The sequence below is a fragment of the Hordeum vulgare genome, chromosome 2H (genome assembly GCF_904849725.1).
Source record: "Hordeum vulgare subsp. vulgare chromosome 2H, MorexV3_pseudomolecules_assembly, whole genome shotgun sequence".
Taxonomy (NCBI): domain Eukaryota; kingdom Viridiplantae; phylum Streptophyta; class Magnoliopsida; order Poales; family Poaceae; genus Hordeum; species Hordeum vulgare.
In genome coordinates this window covers 216981790-216999467 of record NC_058519.1, presented here as the reverse complement: position 1 = coordinate 216999467, position 17678 = coordinate 216981790, and the positions used below count along the sequence as shown (strand labels likewise).

The 17678-nt window shown below is 46.4% G+C and overlaps 1 protein-coding gene across 1 annotated transcript; it reads left to right on the top strand.

Moving 5' to 3' along the window:
• Window positions 1–11615: 11615 nt before the first annotated feature.
• Window positions 11616–16766, top strand: LOC123425907 (pentatricopeptide repeat-containing protein At1g05670, mitochondrial). Its single transcript, XM_045109671.1, has 3 exons — window positions 11616–14155; window positions 14233–14330; window positions 16137–16766. The coding sequence occupies exon 1, from the start codon at window positions 11766–11768 to the stop codon at window positions 14004–14006; it is 2241 nt and encodes a 746-aa protein (XP_044965606.1). The 5' UTR covers window positions 11616–11765; the 3' UTR covers window positions 14007–14155; window positions 14233–14330; window positions 16137–16766.
• Window positions 16767–17678: the final 912 nt, after the last annotated feature.

Genomic DNA, 17678 nt, shown 5'->3' with positions numbered 1-17678 from the left:
TTCAAAGTGGAATGGTCAAAAACCCCAATTTAGATCTCAGTTCATGACTGACAGCACCAGTATTTCTTGCCTCCCTTGACCAGCCGAAGCTCCCACAAGAACCAAACGGCTAGCCACACCCCCAGTCAGTGCTAGGACATGATAAACACATCCAAAAGTGCCAAGTGCCTCAGAGCGCACCAACATGCCGTGGCATGCCAAAACTGCGCTCTGGGCGCTACAGGGAGTCACCGAGGTGGGGGTGACACCCTCGGCCAGTTCCAGCCTCCCCCGAGATGTCCAACTTCTTCCCCGACAACCCTTCTGCATCGAGCAGGCCTCAGGGTCCCTCCTCTCTCGTGCTAGAGCTCGCGCGACGCGTGCCCGCACGCACCAGAACCGGCCAAGGTTGTGCGGCCACGAATGCTCGACTCCCCTCTCTCTCTCTGCTGCACATGGTTTGGACGGTCCAAAACCACGTCGTGAGACCGTGGTTTCGACCCCAGCCTCTCTCTGCACCCCCCCATGCGCACCACGGTGAGTCACCGGCGCTCCCGAATCTGCTCACTGTCGCGGGCCTATAAATAGCCCTCCCCCTCGCTCCAGCACCCCTCAGATAGCTTCACCACGATCACTAGTACCTCCCTAGCCACCCGAGCAAACTAGCAGAGCCCCGATGCTCGAGATCGACCAAGGCCCCTCCGCCTCGGAGCTCCGGTCGATCTCTGGCTACACGACGGCTCCTGCGCCCCTCGATCCACCAAACTAACCCTCTCGATCCCAGGAAGCTTTCCCCCAACTCGCCCGACCTTTTCCGTGTCTCTAGCCACCCCCTCGACCACCTCCCGAAACTCCTCCGCCACGGCCTCCTCGTCGCCGGCGAACCCCTGCCTCCCCGTCGTTGTTTCAACCACCAGCAGGTAGGCGACAGTAGGGCAAACCCATTCATGTGTTCATTGGGGCACGAGCGCGTCGGCAACCTCGTCGGCGTTCTCCTCCTCCTCTCTGGCCAGAAGTAGGAGACGACCCCGACAGGTGTGCCCCACTTGTCGGTGGCCCAGCCTCCTCCCTCGCACTGACCTCGGCCGCTGACCGCAGGGCCCCGCGCGTCAGGTTCAAACCTGACGGCACGCGCGCGTGGGCACGTTGTCGGCTGGCCATGGGCCAGCCCACCTCTGGGCCGAGCCAGGCCGGGAGTTAGCCTGTTTTTCTTTTAGTTTTAAACCCTAGTTTCTAAGATTTTTATAAAAACATTTAACCAGTGTAAAAATATAATTCCTCCACTGTTATTCATCTAAAAATGTGTAGTATTTAATGATATGCTTAGATGAATTTTTCCAACAACTATTCTATTTTATATTAATAAAAAGGACTAAATTGAAATAGTTTTGCTTCTATTTGGTTGATTTCAAAAAATATTCCTCAAGGAAAACTAAGTCAAATATTTTAAAATGATACCTTAGATTTATCAGTAATAGAGAACATTTTTAAAATAAATTTGTGGACTGTTTCTGTGTGAGCTATTTCTTATTTACTGTTTTATCGACGATAGAAAATCCGTGTGACGAAGGAATCGGAGCAGAAGACCTCGAAGACCCCGGATACTTAGCTGACCAAGGCAAGCAACCCTTTGACCATGACTGAGCATATGTTACTTTGCATCTTAAAATAGCAAGTATTCCCGTTGCATATGACCATAAGTGTCGATAGTCATTTGATATGATTTTACCGAAGGATCCTCCGGAGCACTTGCATTGAGCTTGACTCTACCCCTTGAGGGTCATGCTAATACCATGTTGACAAGTAAAGATAGAAGTAGTATTACCATGAGCATGTTGATGACATAAAGTAAGAGTTTACTAAAACCCCGTCGGGTGCCACTAATGCCCGAGGGTGATGATGAGTTGGTGGACACTTTTGGTGAAGTGATGCACCCAGTATTTGTGTGACTATGGTTTCGGAAATGGGAATAGATTTATGATGTGTCGACCGTCCCAACCTTACCAGTACGACCACGTTACCCCTTATGGGACGGGGCTATGTTAATTACTCTGGTCGGTGCTAGCAAAGAGCCACATTACTAGTGGCGGGAGTGATGTGTGGTCACTCTTGTGATGGGGTCATGCCAGATAGGACGACTATGCCATTTTTATGAGTTCCAGTCACACCGTTGGTCTCCGCATGGTTGGTACTGTCCAGAGTTGGTGCTCGTAAGACGTACAACATGTGGGCTGGGTACCAATCGAGTGGGCCTCTTTGTCTAGTATCCTCAGGGGAAAGGCATTGATCGGGTACTTACCTCGGGTATGTGATATACCGCGAGTCGTGGATGACACGGAAGTTTCCCATATCTCGTGGGTCCAGCGTACTACCTGTGCAGAGTGTAAACTATTCGAATAGCCGTGTCCACGGTCAAGGACAGTTGGGTAATCCTGCTTAAACTAGATCCATTTATTTCCTCTAAAACCATGTGTGTGTGTGTGTGTGTGTGTGTGTGTGTGTGTGTGTGTGTGTGTGTGTGTGTGTGTGTGTGTGTGTGTGTGTGTGTGTGTGTGTGATGAGAAAGTTGTTGCTATGATAGCAAGGATATGACCAAGTTCGGTGACTTGGCATATAGGGTGAACCCGGATGGTTCAGCCTTCGACAGATGTATTGATATGTGTAACCTGTTGTTCAAGAGTAATTCTTTAACTTGATGCATATTCATGATCATTCCACCCAGATGAGTTACACTAAAGATGCATGATATTGTTATCCTTCACTTTCGTTGATTATATCATGGGCTGTTTGTGAGTACATTCAAAGTACTCATTGGCTTGCCACTGGTTATGTTATTGACCAGACATGGAAGGACCGGAGTTTGGAGATGAGTACGTCTTTGGAGACACCCCTGCGAACTAGGACGCTTCCGAGTCAGAATGCTTGTCGGTGTAGGCTTGATGGCATGGGCACCTGCTTAGCCCCTTTGATTTCCGCTATTAGTGTATCTGAGTGATTTGGCCTTAGGCCCTGTCTTGTGAACTTGACCCTCCGGTCACGTGTTGTAATAATCGGTACTTGGATGTAAGACTCTTTATTCGGTATATGTGTCGGTGAGCATTGATCTCTGGGGTCACTGAGCACGGCGATTGTCGACTAGTAAGTCGGGGTCCCCACAACCAGCCCCTTTCTCGTGAATGATAGTGAATAAACACATATCGAGGATAACACGCCTAGCATGGAAGATACTGATCGCCCCTTGTCACCACATGAGTGGTTCGGACATGCAAAACAGATTATTTCTTGAAGATTTAGAGAGTGGCACATGCAAATTTACTTGGAACGGCAAGTAGATACCGCATATAGGTAGGTATGGTGGACTCATATGGAACAACTTTGGGTTTATGGAAGTGGATGCACAAGCAGTATTCCCGCTTAGTACAAGTGAAGGCTAGGAAAAGACTGGGAAGCGACCAACTAGAGAGCGACAACAGTCATCAAAATGCATTGAAATTAACCAACATTGAGTGCAAGCATGAGTAGGACATAAATCACCATAAACATGAATATCATAGAGGCTATGTTGATTTTGTTTCAACTACATGCGTGAACATGTGCCAAGTCAAGCCACTTGAATCATTCAAAGGAGGATACCATCCTATCATACTACATCATAATCATCTCAAAATTCATGTTGGCATCCAAGACAAACCATTATAAGCTCCTAGCTAATTAAGCATGGTATCATAAACTATGATCTCTAAGTTATCATTGCAAACATGTTTCTCTCACAACAAAACTGAATTAGGAACGATGAGCTAGTCATATTTACAAAAACAAAATAGATCGAGTTCATACCAGCTTTTCCAGGCTCAGTCACTTCATCCTATATCGTCATTATTGCCTTTCACTTGGACGACCGAATGATGTGAGCAATAATAAGAGTGTCCATGCATTGGACTAAGCTGGAATCTGCAAGAAAATACAAAGGAGAAGACAAAGTAATATGGCTCTTTGACAAATAAACAGATATGCATGCGAGAGCCACTGAACATTCTAACCATGGTCTTCTACCTTGACCCAAAGAAAAAGAAAACTATTTACACAGGAAAGCTCCCAACAAGCAAAAGAAGAACGAGGAATCTTTTTGGGTTTCTCAAACTAGACAAACACACGAGAAGAAAGGGAGAAAAAGAAATAAACTAGCATGGATGATACAGTGGCAAAGTGTGAACACTGACTAACAAAGTGAAAGCGTAAGCAAGAATATAAGGTCGGTGAGAAACACGTACTCCCCCAAGCTTAGGCTTTTGTCCTAAGTTGGTCTACTCCCAAGGAGGGAAATAACCGTCTCCGGGGTACTCCGGAGTGTACTAAGGGTGCCACTGCTGGGTGAGCTCCTCTGGCTCCCACTGATAAACTGGCGTCTGGTACTCGACTAGTAGCTCGGGCACGGGCGCCTGTGGTGGTGCTATGCCCCAATATGCGTAGATGTTCGAGGGCATAATAATGTACCTGCCTAGATGAAGATTGAACAAAGAAGGAGCACACAAAGTAATAGTCTCACGAGTACCCTGACTAAATACCAGGTTATAAATCATCCTCTTATTTCTATCTTTATCAAGAAATTCATGGCGAACCATGCTATCATAATCTAGATATCTCTCAGTAAGAAGAATATCTTCTTCCTCGTGCAGTCTAATAGGTATCTCAAAATGTCTAGCAAGACGGGTAGCATAGATACCTCCAGAAACAACGCCTTTAGAACGGTTCGTGTTCAACCGTTGAGCCACTATAGCGCCCAAGCTATAAGTTTTATCATTATAAAGGGCTTCGCGCAAAACCGCAAGATCTGGGGAGCTAAGGGCCCCAGCTTTCCCACGACCAATCGAACATTTTCCCACGAATAATGAGAAGTACCGAAGCACGGGAAAATGTATGCTAGCAGCTCTAGCGCAAGACACTCCTCTCTCCTCTCCTACAACAATAGTATCTATGAAAGCCTCCAATTCCCGTGGACGAGGTTCATGACTATCCCCAACATAAGGTAATTTGCAAACATTGCAAAAATCCTGAAGTGACATGCGCTGGGGGATATCATATAACTTGAACTCAACCGTAGGAGGACTCTTCCTTGGATAGAAATTAAAGCTTTGCTTGAAAATATTAGCGAGGAGGAGGTATTGTGGACACTTATCTTCAACGAAGACGGTAAGGTCCGCGTTCTCCACCAAGTAGTAAAAGTCCTCATAAAGTCCGACGACGCGTAAGAACACATCGCTTGGCCACTCGCACGCTCGAACTTCTGCAACTGGGGGGACCAGATACTTGGGTTTCTTCTTCTCATTTTCATCATCCTTAGGGTCACGGCTTGAAGAGCCTCTTAGGAACCTCCTCATCTTTTCCTTTTTCTTTCTCTAAAAATTTCTGAAATTTTTAGTGATTCTAAGGAAAAGTGAACAAGGCCCAACGAAACTCGTAGCAACTACTCCTACAAGTGCCTAGAGGCCATATCACGCATCAAAACTACTTGGGACCAGCTAAAATTAGCATGCAAAGCTCAAGACCAGGGTCACCAAGGCAGGAACAGAGGGTTGTTACTCCTCGATTCATCCATCCCGTGGTCATCAAAAGAAATCCGTCAATGAGGTTGATCAAGTCTCCTTGACAAACTTTTTCGAATCGCATAAAAAACGGAGAATTTTCGAATAGTCACTAGGTTACCTCAATGGGGATGTGCATATCCCCGACAAGAAAATCATACTTCATCTTAACAGTAGGTATAGGGCATTCAAAGCTCCCAATAAGAATCGATGAAGTTTTTTCAATAACATTGATGCAATGTACTCGATATTGTTTCTTCGGAAAGTGCACCGTATGCTCATTACCGTTAACATGGAAAGTGACATTGCCTTTGTTGCAATCTATAGCAGCCCCTGCAATGTTTAAAAAGGGTCTTCCAAGGATGACCGCCATGGCATCATCCTCGGGAATATCCAGAATAACAAAGTCCGTTAAGATAGTAACGTTAGCAACCACAACAGGCACATCCTCGCAAATGCCGATAGTGAAAGCAGTTGACTTGTCGGCCATTTGCAGAGAGATTTTAGTGGGTGTCAACTTGTCCAATTCAAGTCTACGATAAAGAGAGAGAGAGGCATAACACTAACACTGACTCCAAGGTCGCATAAAGCAGTTCTAACATAGTTTCCTTTAATGGAGCAAGGTATAGTGGGCACTCCGGGATCACCTAGTTTCTTAGGAGTTCCACCCTTGAAGGTGTAATTGGCAAGCATGGTGGAAATCTCAACCTCAGGTATCCTCCTCTTATTAGTAACAATATCCTTCATGTACTTAGCATACTGAGACATTTTGAGCATATCTGTCAAACGCATTTGCAGAAAGACGTGTCTAATCATTTCAACAAATCGCTCAAAATCCTCATCATCCTTTTTCTTGGATGGTTTGGGAGGAAATGGCATGGGTTTCTGAATCCATGGTTCCCTTTCTTTACCATGCTTCCTAGCAATGAAATTGTTCTTATCGTATCTCCTATTCTTAGGTTGTGGGTTATCAAGATCAACAGATTCAATCTCCACATCCTTATCATTGCTAGGTTGAGCATCAACATGAACATCACTATTGATATTATCATTAGGCTCATGTTCATCACCCGATTGTGTTTTGGCATCAGAAACAGAGATATCGTTTGGATTCTCAGGTGTAACAACAACAGGGTTGCTAGCATGCAAGTTCCTAACATCTTTCTTTTTCTTTCTAGGATGACTAGGTGCATCAGTGCTAACTCCTTGAGAATCTTGTTCAATTCTCTTAGGATGACCCTCAGGATAAAAAGGTTCCTGGGTCATTCTACCGCCTCTAGTGACGACTCTAGCAGAATTGTCATTCAACTCATTGAGCAAGTCATTCTGAGCTTTAAGTACTTGTTCTACTTGAGTAGTAACCATAGAGGCATGTTTACTCAAAAGCTTAAGATCATTGACGTTTCTGTCCACACAAGCACTTAAATGACTAAGCATACGAGCATTCTTTTCCAATTGTCTGCTAACATAATCATTGAAATTTTGTTGTTTGGCAACAAAGTTATCAAATTCATCTAGGCATAAGCTAGCAGGTTTATCAAAAGGAATATCACTCTCATCGAATCTACGAAGAGAATTTACCTCTACTACCTGTGTCGGGTTATCAAGACCATGGATCTCTTCGATAGGTGGTAGATTTTTGACATCTTAAGATTTAATGTCTTTCTCTCGCATAGATTTCTTAGCTTCTTGCATATCTTCAGGACCGAGGAATAGAATACCTCTTTTCTTTGGAGTTGGCTTCGGAGGTGGTTCGGGAATAGTCCAAGCATTCTCATTGCACAAGGTATTATTCAATAGAATCTCAGCTTGTTCCATAGTTCGTTCCGTGAAAACACAACCGACACAACTATCTAGGTGGTCCCTAGAAGTATCGGTTAGTCCATTATAGAAGATATCAAGTATTTCATTCTTCTCAAGAGGGTGATCAGGCAAAGCATTCAGTAGCTGGAAAAGCCTCCCCCAAGCTTGTGGGAGACTCTCTTCTTCAACTTGCGCAAAGTTATATATTTCCTGCAAGGCAGCTTGCTTCTTATGGGCAGGAAAAAATTTCTCAGAGAAGTATTAGATCATATCCTGGGGACTACGCACACAACCAGGAGCAAGAGAAGTGAACCAAGTCTTAGCATCATCCTTTAGCGAGAAAGGAAACAACTTAAGGATATAGTAGTGGCGGATCTTTTCCTCACTCGTGAATAGGGTGGCTATATCGTGCAGCTTAGTAAGATGTGCTACAACCGTTTCAGACTCATAACCATGAAAAGGATCAGATTCGACCAAAGTGATTAACTCAGGGTCGATAGAGAATTCATAATCCTTATCGGTCACAAAGATAGGCGAAGTAGCAAACTTCGGGTCGTATTTCATCCTAGCGTTCAAAGATTTTTCTTTCCACTTGCGCAGTAATTTCTCAACATCATAGCTATCCATACAAGCAAGAAAGTCCTCAGCTATCTCTCCCTCCATAACATAACCCTCAGGTATATCAGGCAATTCATATATAGGAGAGCTAGTTCTAACAGGTGAAATAGCAGGTTCTACTTCAATAATTTCAGCAGTCTCAGAAGTATCATCACATTCATCAGCAACTCTAGCAATTTGTGCATCAAGGAATGCACCTAGTGGCAAAGCAGTATCAAGCAAAGCATCATCACAAGCATCATGGATAGCAGAAGTAGCATCATCAAGCACATGCGACATATCAAAATTTCTAGCAGGAGGTAGTGTCACAAACTTACTCATAACTGAAGGTGAATCAAGTGTAGAGCTAGATGGCAGTTACTTACATGTCCTCGTAGTTGAGGGCAAGACTTTACTTTTTGGATCTCTCGGATTCCTCATAGTGATCAGCAGACGTAAACCAAAGTGACTCAGAGAATAGAGTTATGCCTCCCCGACAACGGCGCCAAAAATAGTCTTGATAACCCACAAGTATAGAGGATCGCAACAGTTTTCGAGGGTAGAGTATTCAACCCAAATTTGTTTATTCGACACAAGGGGAAGCCAAAGAATATTCTCGAGTATCAGCAGTTGAGTTGTCAATTCAACCACACCTGAAAGACTTAGTATCCGCAGCAAAGTATCAGTAGCAAAGTAGTGTGATAGCAACAGTAGCAATGGTAACAGTAGAAGTGACAACAGTAGCAATAGTGATAGTAGTAGCAGTAACAGTAACAACAGTGACAGCAGTAGCGGCAAAGTAACGTAGCAAGGACCAGTAGGAAAAGACTCGTAGACATTGGATCGGTGATGGATAATTATGTCGGATGACATTCATCATGCAACAGTTATAACATGGGGAGATATGTAACTAGTTCCAGTTCGTCAATGTAATGTAGGCATGCATTCCGTATATAGTCATAAGTGCTTAGGGAAAAGAACTTGTATGACATCTATTGTCCATCACTCCCGTGGCAGCGGGGTCCTAATGGAAACTACGGGATATTAAGGTTCTCCTTTTAATAGAGAACCGGAACAAAGCATTAGCACTTAGTGAATACATGAACTCCTCATACTATGGTCATCTCCGGGAGTGGTTCCGGCTATTGTCACTCAAGGGTTGTCGGGTCATAACACATAGTAGGTGACTACAACTTGCAAGATAGGATCAAGAACACACATATATTGACGAGAACATAATAGGTTCAGATCTGAAATCATGGCACTCGGGCCCTAGTGACAAGCATTAAGCATGGCAAAGTAGTAGCAACATCAATCTCAGAACATAGTGGATACTAGGGATCAATCCCCATCAAAACTAACTCGATTACGTGATAGATCTCATCCAACCCATCACCGTCTAGCAAGCCTACGATGAGATTACTCACGAACGGTGAAGAGCATCATGGAATTGGCGATGAAGGACGGTTGGTGATGACGATGGCGACGATCTCCCCTCTCCGGAGCCCAGAACGGACTCCAGATCTGCCCTCTAGGGGAAGAACACGTGGGGGCGGCGCCTCCGTATCGTAAAACGCGATGAACTCTTCTCTGTGATTTTTTCCGGACGAAAGGGACTAAATAGAGCTGGAGTTGGAGGCGGCGGAGCCCTGAGGACCCCACAAGCCTGCTAGGCGCGGCCAGGGGGCGCCTGGTGGGCTTGTGGGCTCCTCGATCCACTCCTCCGGTTGATTCTTGCGCTAGTATTTTTATATATTCCACAAAAAATCCTCGTAAATTTTCAGGTCATTCCGAGAACTTTTATATCTTGGCAAAAACAACACCATGGCAATTCTGCTGAAAACAGCGTCAGTGCGGGTTAGTTCCATTCAAATCATGCAAATTAGAGACTAAAACAAGGGCAAAAGAATTTGGAAAAGTAGATACGATGGAGACGTATCATGAATCAATAGTGGTACACGAGCATACTATTGAAGCAAAGAATGAAAACAATTTTTCAGCATGTTTTGTTTATTATATTATTAAGCATACTATTACCTTGTACTCGAATTGCACAACAAGCTAAATATCGAAAATGATGATTTTGTTCTCTCCCACAGGGTGACCGGTGAATACAAGGAAGCACATAAGGAGATCGTAGCAAAGGTGGTCAGGCAACAGCTGCTTCAGAAATCGACAAGGTACAAACATTGATTCCCTTTACTCGCTCCCCAGATAGCTGTCGCGGTTGAGATGGTATGTCCTTCTCTTCATCATATTTCTTCCTTTTTGTTACTACTTTTGTGGCTCCAAATATCATGATGGCTCTACGTCTGTTCTTTTTGTTGACATGGATTTTACCTTAAAAATTTCCTTCTCATCTACAATGTTGTGCTATCTAAATTTGTGTGTATATTGTGAATGAGTAGACACTGGTGCAGAAGCCCAATTGGATGAAAATACAAACTACAAAGAGGTGTAATTATTGATTAATTTCTTGCTTTAAAACATATGCAACTAGCAGAGTTTCTTATTTTCATGAGTCCATTCTTTACCGTCTGTTTTGTGGAAGCTGATGGCAAAGAACTTCATTGTCGTCAACTGACAGACGACAAAGAATGGACTGATGACAAATTCTCTGATTCTAGTAGTGACATGGTAATTATAGTTTGACCACACATGGCAACTTTGGTTGACTATACGTGTCAACTATGGTTTGATTACACGTGACAACTGGTTAATCACACATGGCAACTATGGTTGACCATACATGACAACTACGCTTTGACCATATGTGGCAACTAGTTAATCACACATGGCAATTATGGTTGACCATAGAGGTTTGACCATACGTGACAACCGTTGTTAATTAAACATGGCAACTATAGTTAACCCAAATGATAAATGCCACACATATGGTATGGAGTAACACTCTCCTTACATTTTTACAACTAAAATTGCCATTTGAGAAAATAATAAAGAAAAAAAATGAAACTTGTCATCCAGAATAGAGAAGCTGCCATGCTTTATAACTAAAGTTGTCATTTCCGAGTAACTAAAGTTACCATGAGAAAATGTCAGGGTGAAATTGCTTCGTGACAAACGTGCGGGTTGAGGTGAGCAGTTGTCATTGGTTGGACGTATGACACGAAGTAGCTGTGCCTTATCATATGAACAATTCTAATGTTCACACACAAGATCATATGTACTGTCTCCTATATATATATATATCAGAGAGGGTCATGTGATCGGATGTTCATTAGATCATACTTCCTCCATCCGGTAATAAGTGTACCTTTTTCTTTTCTATCAGTCAAACTAGTTGAACTTTGACTAACTTTATTGAAAAAGTGCTTGCATTTATGACATTAAATTAGTATCAATAGATTTGTCTTTACATGAAGTTTTCAAATATATCATTTTTATGTCATATATGTTGCTACTATTTTTTATAAAATTAGTCAAATTTTTAAAAAATTGACTAAATAAAAATCTATATGTACACTTATTTGTGGACGGAGGGAGTACATATGATGAATATCAGAATCTTTTTAAAAGGGCACTTAGTTTTTTCGCTGTTGACTTGAACCTACCCTTTATTTTCTCTCTAGATTCGCCACTGCCTACAAGTACCAGAGTTCCTGCGGGAGCCACAGGATCTCGATCCAAGGGCTGGCCAGCTTTTGAGGCCTCTCGCTCATAGCAGTTTCGTGTACCTCGCGGTCGAGCTCCCCGCAAGCCGCAAACATCCTGCGCTTTCCCATCCGTCCATCTTCCACCGCCGCCGCCGACAGGGCGGTCCCCCCTTCCTGGACCCGCCGCCGGATGCTCCTCCGCCGTAACGCCGCCGCAGCAGCGCAGCGCTCCTCCTTGTTATCCCCCTGGCGAACCATCCTCCCGCACGTCAGCCCCGCCCGACCTTGTAGCGCTACCACCACCACCTCCTCTCCACACCGGCACCGGCGCAGCCGCTGCCGCACACCACAGGTTACGGAAGGTTCCCTCACGACCACCGCTGCGCCCCGACCGTTCCCGGACTACTCTCCGCCCCGCCCCGACTCGCCGGCAGACGATGCCCTCGCGCGCCGTCTCGCCGCCGCGCTCCTCGCTTCGCCCAGCCCAGGCTCCCTCCCTCCTCTCCCCTTCACCCCCCTCCTCCGCCCGCTGCACCTGCTCCTCGCGCTCCCTCTGCTCGCCTCCCACCCCAACCTCACCAGCCTCCTCGTCCCGCTCCTCCTGCTCTTCCCCTCCCGACCTCACCCCCACCCCCACCTCCTCCAATGCTTCGCCATTGCCGCCCATCTCGCCGTGCGCGAACCCGGAACTGCGCGGGCTATCCTTGTACGAGCTCTTCGTTTCCCTTCTCCCCATCGGCATTTCGTCGAGCAGTTCATCTTCACATACAAGGCCTTCTCGTCGGACCCCGCCTCCTTCGACCTCCTCCTCCTGTGCCTCCCCTCCGCCGAGCTGCTCCGCCGGCTCCGCCAGTACGGCCTATCCCCATCACCAGAGTCCTGTAACGCTGTGCTCTCCCGCCTTCCCCTTGACGAAGCAATTGCCTTGTTCCGAGAGCTCCCTGACAAGAACGTCTGCTCCCACAATATACTCCTCAAGGCGCTCCTCAGTGCAGGCCGGCTCAAGGATGCATGCCAACATTTCGATGAAATGTCGTCACCGCCAGATGTTGTGACGTACGGTACTATGGTCCATGGCTACTGCGTTCGTGGTCAGCTGGAGAATGCAGTGAAGCTGTTGGACGAAATGGCAGCAAAGGGGCTGGAGTCAAACGCGACAGTGTATACAAGCGTGATTGCACTGCTGTGCAATAAAGGGCAGGTTTCAGATGCTTTGAGGGTGCTAGAGGACATGACGATGCATGGGGTGGCGTTGGATGCAGTGGTGTTTACAACTGTAATTAGTGGATTTTGTAGCAAGGGTGATTTAGCAGCTGCAAGAAGGTTGTTCGAAGAGATGCAGAAGAGAGGGTTGGCCGCTGATAGGGTCACACATACAGCGCTGATCAATGGTCTTTGTCGGGCTGGGGAGTTGAAAGAGGCAGACAGAGTGCTCCAGGAGATGGTGGACAAGGGATTGGATGTTGATGTGGTCACATATACAGTACTCATTGATGGGTACTGCAAAAGAGGGAACATGGTGGAAGCCTTCCGAGTTCACAATGAAATGGTGGGGAGAAGAGTGGCACCAAATGTGGTGACATACACGGCTCTGTCTGATGGACTGTGCAAGCAGGGGGATGTGCGTGCTGCTAATGAGCTATTGCATGAGATGTGCAACAAGGGGTTAGAGCTGAATGTTTACACATACAATTCCCTGATCAATGGCCTGTGCAAGTTTGGCAATCTGGAGCAGGCCATGAGGATCATGACAGAGATGGAAGCAGCGGGACATAGAACAGATGTTTATACATATACAACTCTTATAGATACGCTCTGCAAGTCAGGAGAGTTTGACAGGGCTCACAACATGTTACAGGAAATGTTAGATAAAGGAATTAAGCCTAGTATTGCGACCTACAATGTTCTAATGAATGGTTTTTGCATGTCAGGTAGGGTAGAAGGAGGAAAAAAGCTGCTCGAGTGGATGCTGGAGAAGAATGTCCGCCCAAATGTTGTAACTTATAATTCTCTTATGAAGCAGTACTGCATTGACAAGAACATGAAATCTACCACTGAGATTTACAAGGGCATGCATTCTCAGGAGGTGGCTCCAAATGAGAACACATACAATATATTGATCAAGGGGCACTGTAAGGCAAGAAATATGAAAGAGGCGCTGTATTTCCATCAGGAAATGATAGAGAAGGGGCTTAGACTCACAGCAAGCTCTTATAGTGCTCTTATAAGATTGCTGAATAAAAAGAAGAAATTTTCTGAGGCAAGAGTTTTTTTTGACAAGATGCGAAATGAGGGTTTGACAGCTGAACCAGATGTTTACAGTTTTTATATGGACATCAGTTTTAATGAGGATAATTTGGAGTCGACCATTACACTCTGTGATGAATTGGTGGAAGCCAGTCATGTAAAATCTAAAGCTGGCACAAACTAAGACTTCGCAAGGGAGCATATGCATAAGAACGTGATTTTGGGATGTGATAGCAGTGGTCTCCTAGTTTTTTCAGAACTGACAATATGTGAGACAAAAACAGACTCACGAAAAGCATGATCCCTTTATGCCATCCTGAACTAGCAATTGAGGTATATAATCACTTCTTCTGCATGTGATGTGGATTGTAGCTGCTATATAGCTCAACAATTTCTTCTATTTTGTGTAGAATGATGATAATTTCCTTTCTACGGCCACCTTGATATCCCTTGTAAGCCGTGGAGGTATATGTGGGATGCACACTGAGGTGTTTGTGCACTTTGTAAGGTAAGAGACATAAATGTCAAATTTGTGAACCTACTGCTTTACTTTTTTGTATTGCATCGAGCGTTCTTTGTTGCTATTACTACATTGATATTGGTACCATCTTAAAGAGTTGATGATCTATCAAACTTTTGTAGTTTGATCCCCGCAAAACAACAGTCACTCCTAGGAGTTTTTTAGATGTGCCAGTTGATTAGGTTGCTTATATCGCTCATATCCTGCATCCGACTACCCTTCAGAACTCTTATGTGAGGGGGCATTTGAGCTCATTCCTTTTAATGGATGGATGTGATGAACCAACCCCAAGCTCCCCCTCCCGAGGCGCTCCTGCGGCGCCCTCGAGAGGCAACCCTAGCGCCTCCCCCCGGTTCCCCCTCCCTCGCCGCCGCCGGCCGAAGGCCGCGTGGTGTAGGCGGCGGCGGGGTGGTTTTTTTTCGCTGCGCTCGGGTGGCTGGCGTCGCGGGGCGCCTCCCCCTTGCCCGGCTGCTTCGGGTCCTGGCCGGCCCATGCTCCGGCTCTCCTCTCCCGCGCCATCGAGGCCCGCCGGTGCTGCTTCATCTTCTCCCCTCCTCCAACGCCGCTCCTGGGGGCCGGGGATCTCGCGGCGTGCTGGCGGCGGATCTAGGCATCCCTGCCCAGATCCAGCGGTTGTGTTGGTCGGTGGTGGCAGGGGTGGCCGCGACCCTGTGGAGGTGGTGGTGATGCGGCTATTGTCCGCGCTGCTTCGGCGTGGGCGGCGGGGCACTGGGTGGATCTGACCAGGGCGTGGAGGCGCAGGTGATGTGGTGGTGGCAGGTTGACTACGGTGGCGGTCGGATTGTTCTGGCGTCGGCTCGTCCGTAGGTTGCCTGTGTCGGCCTTCGACCCCTCTCCTCGACGCTCGTTTGCTTCTCTCGTCGATGGGCTGGTCTTCTCCCATCTGTGGTCCATTGCCCGTCTCGCGTCTGGTCCGCAGGACCGAGCTTGTCTCGCGCCCGGCTGCAGGATTTGCCCGTCTCGCGCTGGACGGCAGGACCGTGCTCGTCTCGTGCCCCATGCTGCAGAACGGCTCGGTGGAGACTACTTGTGGCCGGCCTATGGGGTCTCGGCACTGGGGGTTGACCAAGGGTGCGAAAGGCGGGGCCTTTTTGCTCGTCTCTTCGGTTGGAACAGTTGCAGGTTTAGGGTGATGTGTGTCAAGGTCTTGGATACCGGGGCGGCGGCCCTGGAGGTGGTGGCGTGGTGCTCATGGGTAGAGCCCGTGCCTTGGTGCCACCTGGTTGCCACGGCCGTGTGGACGGCGTGGTAGCCGGGGCGTGGCGTTCGGTTGTGGTGAGTGTTGGCCGGGGTGAAAACCTGCTCTTTCTTCGGACGGACCGGTGGCGGCGAAGCTCGCTCCCTTCTTGAAGGCGTCGTCGCGGCTCTCACTACCGGTTGTGTTGCTCTGGGAAAACTCTGATCCTCGGATCGGGCGGTGGTGGCGCTCCGGTGTCGCATCCTTGCTGAAGTCGCCGTCTTGGAGCCCACGGTTCATCATATGCGGCTTCACTTCTTTGCGGTGGCATGTTCACGATTGAAGCTCCCGGATGCCCTGTGCTAGGGATGGTGTTGCTGCGTTCAGCGTCTTGATCGTTGCTTTCTATGTAAAGTGGGGCAAAAGCCTTTTTCGGTTAATGGATGGATGTTCAGTAGTATTTATCGACAAAACAGAGTTACTTTGCTTGTTCTTTGTTTTACTCTTCCAGTGTAAGCGAGTTCCACGTTCTCAACATGAATAAAAGGGTTACAGTACACAACTGTCTCGTTTATTTTAAGCTGCCCGCCTTGCAGGGGAAACAATTTCTGCCTTCATCAATTGTTGAGTAACAAGGACAGTGATCAGGCGAGCAGCGAGTGGATAAATCATCTGTGGTAGGGGATTGTGCTTCAGTCAATCGGTAAGCAATTTCTGCTGATGCTGCCATGATGTTAATGTGTACACATGGAAAAATGGACCAAACTGCTGGAAAGAGATAGGAGAAGCCAAGACAATAAGTATCTTACACGATTGCATCCGTTATAAGGTGAAAAGGAAGGATTAACCTCTGTGGGCATTCATGGATAACTCTTGGGAAGATAACATTAAGAACTCATTTGAGCCTTTTGTTCTTCCCATAAAATCAGAAGGCAGATGTAATTCTTTGTCTTCACACTCTGATTCCTTCACCAGTGTTGATGATAGGATCCAGCCCTGCTTAACTGGGCACTGACTTTGGTGTCCATCGTTGTCACATTGGTGAGATAACAAAATATGGGAGGAGAAGGTTCTTTGAGATGCTTGAAATCATGTTTGTTTAGCTGATAGCATTAGGACAAAACTAGATTCAACCTTGTGCTGCCACAATGGTAATTGGGCAAGATATAGTGATATGTGCATTGTAAGAATCAATTTGTTTTGTATGAAAGTCATATTTATACTTATATACTTTACAGAGAAAAAAGAGCAAAGAAAATACAGACAGACCCTCAGGCTGAAGCTATTAACTGGATGCAGCTCTCTTTTTTGAGAATTAGTGGGTGCAGCATTTATGTGCGTGTGTTCTCTATGCATTGCCTCTGCTACAAAATAGGCTTCCTTTTACCCTCTTCATTTTTTCTCAAAATACTCTTATTAAATAATTTTAATGCAGCTTTGACATTGTTCTCTTAATTAATGGCATCTTCAAAGCAGACTCTCAAACCGCCTGCAACTATCCTTACCACGTGGTACGATTTCTCTGCATTTGTTTTTTCTCTCGTTGATGCCGTCGCAACACCTCCTAGGCCGCCTACTAAACCCTTTTCGGAGCTCCATGACCTCCATCGCTACACCTCGGCTCCAATGCTGCTTTTCCTTTGCCGCTGGTCCACATCTCTCCTCTGTCCGCCATGTAGGTACCATGAGCCCATATAGTACTCATCAAGCCCGGTAAGTGTTTGGTAAAATGCCTAATTTTTTTGTTCCTTCTTTGAAGGACCTGTTGGGAATGTAGAAATTTCAAAAAAAAAAATCTTCGTCATGCAAGGATCTATCTATGGAGAAACCAACAACGAGCAAAGGGGTAGAGCATCTTCATACCTTTGAAAATCGCTAAGCGGAAGCGTTGCTAGAACGCGGTTGATGGAGTCGTACCCGCAGCGATTCAGATTGTGGTGAATTCCGATCTATGCACAAAACGACGGTGCCTCCGCGTTCAACACACGTGCAATACGGTGACGTCTCCCACGTCTTGATCCAGCAAGGAGGAGGGAGAGCTCCGGCAACACAGCAGCGTGGTGACGGTGGAGCTACGTGGCACTCTGGCAGGGCTTCGCTAAGCACCACGGAGAACGATGAGGATGAGTAGAGTTGCG